The sequence below is a fragment of the Plasmodium gaboni genome, chromosome 5, assembly GCF_001602025.1.
Source record: "Plasmodium gaboni strain SY75 chromosome 5, whole genome shotgun sequence".
Lineage (NCBI taxonomy): Eukaryota > Apicomplexa > Aconoidasida > Haemosporida > Plasmodiidae > Plasmodium > Plasmodium gaboni.
The window spans coordinates 550,217-553,289 of NC_031485.1; the positions used below are offsets into that span (position 1 = coordinate 550,217).

The 3,073-nt window shown below is 18.5% G+C and overlaps 1 protein-coding gene across 1 annotated transcript; it reads right to left on the reverse strand.

Annotated features, from left to right (window-relative positions):
- Positions 1 to 92: 92 nt before the first annotated feature.
- On the reverse strand, positions 93 to 2,855 carry PGSY75_0515500 (putative amino acid transporter; the record flags this gene model as incomplete). The annotated part of the gene is made up of 3 exons (XM_018784435.1): positions 93 to 828; positions 1,064 to 1,422; positions 1,503 to 2,855. Coding segments are annotated over 3 exons (2,448 nt in total), but the record flags the coding sequence as incomplete, so codon positions are not given.
- Positions 2,856 to 3,073: the final 218 nt, after the last annotated feature.

Consider the following 3,073-nt stretch of genomic DNA (forward strand, 5'->3'; position numbering starts at 1 on the left):
AAAAAAAAAAAAAAAAAAAAAAAAAATATATATATATATATATATATATATATATATATATATATATTTATTTTATTTTATTTTATTTTTACCAATATATATTTTATTCCCTTTCCTACTTTGGTTTTCTTCTTTTTTCTAATATTAGATATGTAGGTACATATAAGTATAGAAAGTACAGGTATAATTAATATATTTATAAACTGTCTTAGAAAAAAAAAAAAAATTCTATATTTCACATTACATACAATTTCTAGATATATTAAAGAAAATTCACTTATGAATGTAAATACAAATTTACAGATTAATGGCTGCAGTCCTAGTTTGTTTACAGTTTCTTTTATTCCACTTAACCAGAAGAAATTAAAATTAATATAAAATAAAATTAATAATGTAATTAATTGATATACATATTGACTTAACATATATCTTAATTCATTATCAAGAAATCTATAATTCATATATATAAAAAAAATGAGAATCCATGCTATAGCTATATGTTTCTTTGAATTTAAAGGGTACATATCATTTATTGATAAAAATAATATATCTATTCTTTTAGATGCTGATAATAAAAGAAAGGTTAAAAATATTATGCCAACATATATACCTAAGAATAATGTAAATTTATTATATATATTATTTCCAACTGGGATTAATATATAAAATATATTCTTTTTTATTAATTTTAATAAAAAGCTATAATTTCTATTAATGTCTTTTAAATATTTTCCAATAATATTTGAAAAAGAAACGAAAATTAACATATCAACAAGGAAACATGATGTTGTAATGATATATGTCGATTTAACAACATTTATTCCCAGTCTTCACAATGCAGAAAAAAATAATAAATGATAAATAAATATATATATATATCAAGTATATTTTATATGGGTGAACTAAGATTTTTTCATGAATTTTCATTTTTTTTTTTTTCATTTTTTTTTTTTTTTTTTTTTTTTTTTTTTTTTTTTTTTTTTTTTTTTTTTTTTTTTTTTTTTTTTTTTTTTTTTTTTTTTTTTTTTTTTTTTTTTTTTTTTTTTTTTTTTTTTTATGTTACCTTAACCCTTTGGAGGTGTAGAAATATAATCCCGAATGTATGGACAAATTGACAATACAGTGTAGCATACACAATATCCAGACTTCATAGTTTAAAATAATATTTCCAATTTTATGAAAATTAAAATCTGCGAGTAGAAATTGGAAAAGGGTAAAATCACGAACGGCTAATATATGCATCAAAAAAAGGAATATTAAAAGGAAGAGAAATATTTTAAGAAATTTATGAGATGTCTTATATTTTGAAACAGCATTATAAAGAAATAAAGAAAGGAAGGAAGCGAGAATAACGGTTATTTGGAATTTTTCACTCTTGGGGGGGATATATCTGTTAAGGAGCATATCATAAATTTTGGTTCCCTAAAAAGTTAAATAAATGATATTAAAAAAAAAATATATATATATATGTATATAGTATATATGTATATATTGTGACTGACCAGTTTTATCTTATTTATTTCACATATATTCGTTTGATCATTATAGTAACATATATTCCTAGAGAAGTCACATATATTTTTGCTGCCATTAAATTTAGAACATATTTTAGAATCTATATTTTTATATATCCAAGGGGTGTTTTGTAATAGAAAGGTAGAAAGGTATAGAAGATGTAGTGATATAAAATCTATAGCTTTTATTATAGATAGAATATATGATATAATTAATATTATTCCTATAGGCAAATGATAATTATTTATAGACCAGAAGAATGAAATACATCCATCTAATACAAAACGTCCAGAATTAATTTCTTGTAATACTAGAGGTGTAGATAATATAAGATATGTTATAAATAATGGTAATATAATAACAAATGTTTTATATTTAATAAATAAAAAAAGAGATGAATTTAATGTTGATATAGAATATATAATACAATGTAATATAAATGTAGTAACATCAAAATTATAAAATTTATTTAATTTTTTATATATCCATGGAAGCATATATAAATTACCATATTTTAAATATTCTATATTTTCGAATACACTAGCCATATGTATAATATCATTATATGATATACCTATACTAACTAAATAATAAAAGAAATTATTACAATTTTGTTTATTTAATAATTCATCTAATAATTTTTTATCTTCATAATATATTGAATAATTACATAATGTATATAAATCTGTATATCCTTCATATTTTATATGATAACTTTTTAATATTTTCAATAATTTTAATCGTTGTCTTTCTTTTGCATCTTTAATATCTATACATTTATTATTTTTTCTTAAATTATGTTTTTCTTTTTTATTTTCTTTCTTTATATGAAATAATTCGGAATTTTCATATGCTCTCAAAAATAAAAAATAACGAACTTTTTTCATATCATTCTTATTTTCTTTTATAAAATTTATTATATTATTATAAGTATTTTTATATGTTTTAATACGATTATTTTTGAAATTACTCATTTTTCTATCCTTAGATGTATACCTTTTTTCATATTTATATTGATCCATATTTGTAATCTTATTATTATTTATATTTTTATAAATCCTAAAGGGATAGTCATCATCATATCTATTCTTTATATTCATAATATTATTATAATTATTATCATTATCAATATTTATATTATTTTTATTAAATGAATTATTAAACCATGAATAATTTTTTTTTTTTTTTTCTTTTCTATCTCGAATTTTATTTTCTTTTTCTTTCACCTCATTATTCAAATCTTTCGGTTGGCTTGTATCATAAAATTTGTTACTTTTTTCAAAGGAATCTCTAAATTTATGACTTCTATAAAAATTATCTATCGGCGTATTCCTTAACATTATGTAATTCTTTCAAGGGACACATTAAATGAGGTTTAAATGAAGGACAAAAAAAAAAAAAAAAATAAAATAAAAAAATAAAACATATATTATATATATATATATATATAAGTATAATTTTTTTTTTTTTTAAGAATATATTTTAATAATATAGAAGATAAGAAAAAGGCGTCGCGAAATTTAAAAAAAAAAAATAAATATATTTACGTATGAAGGTA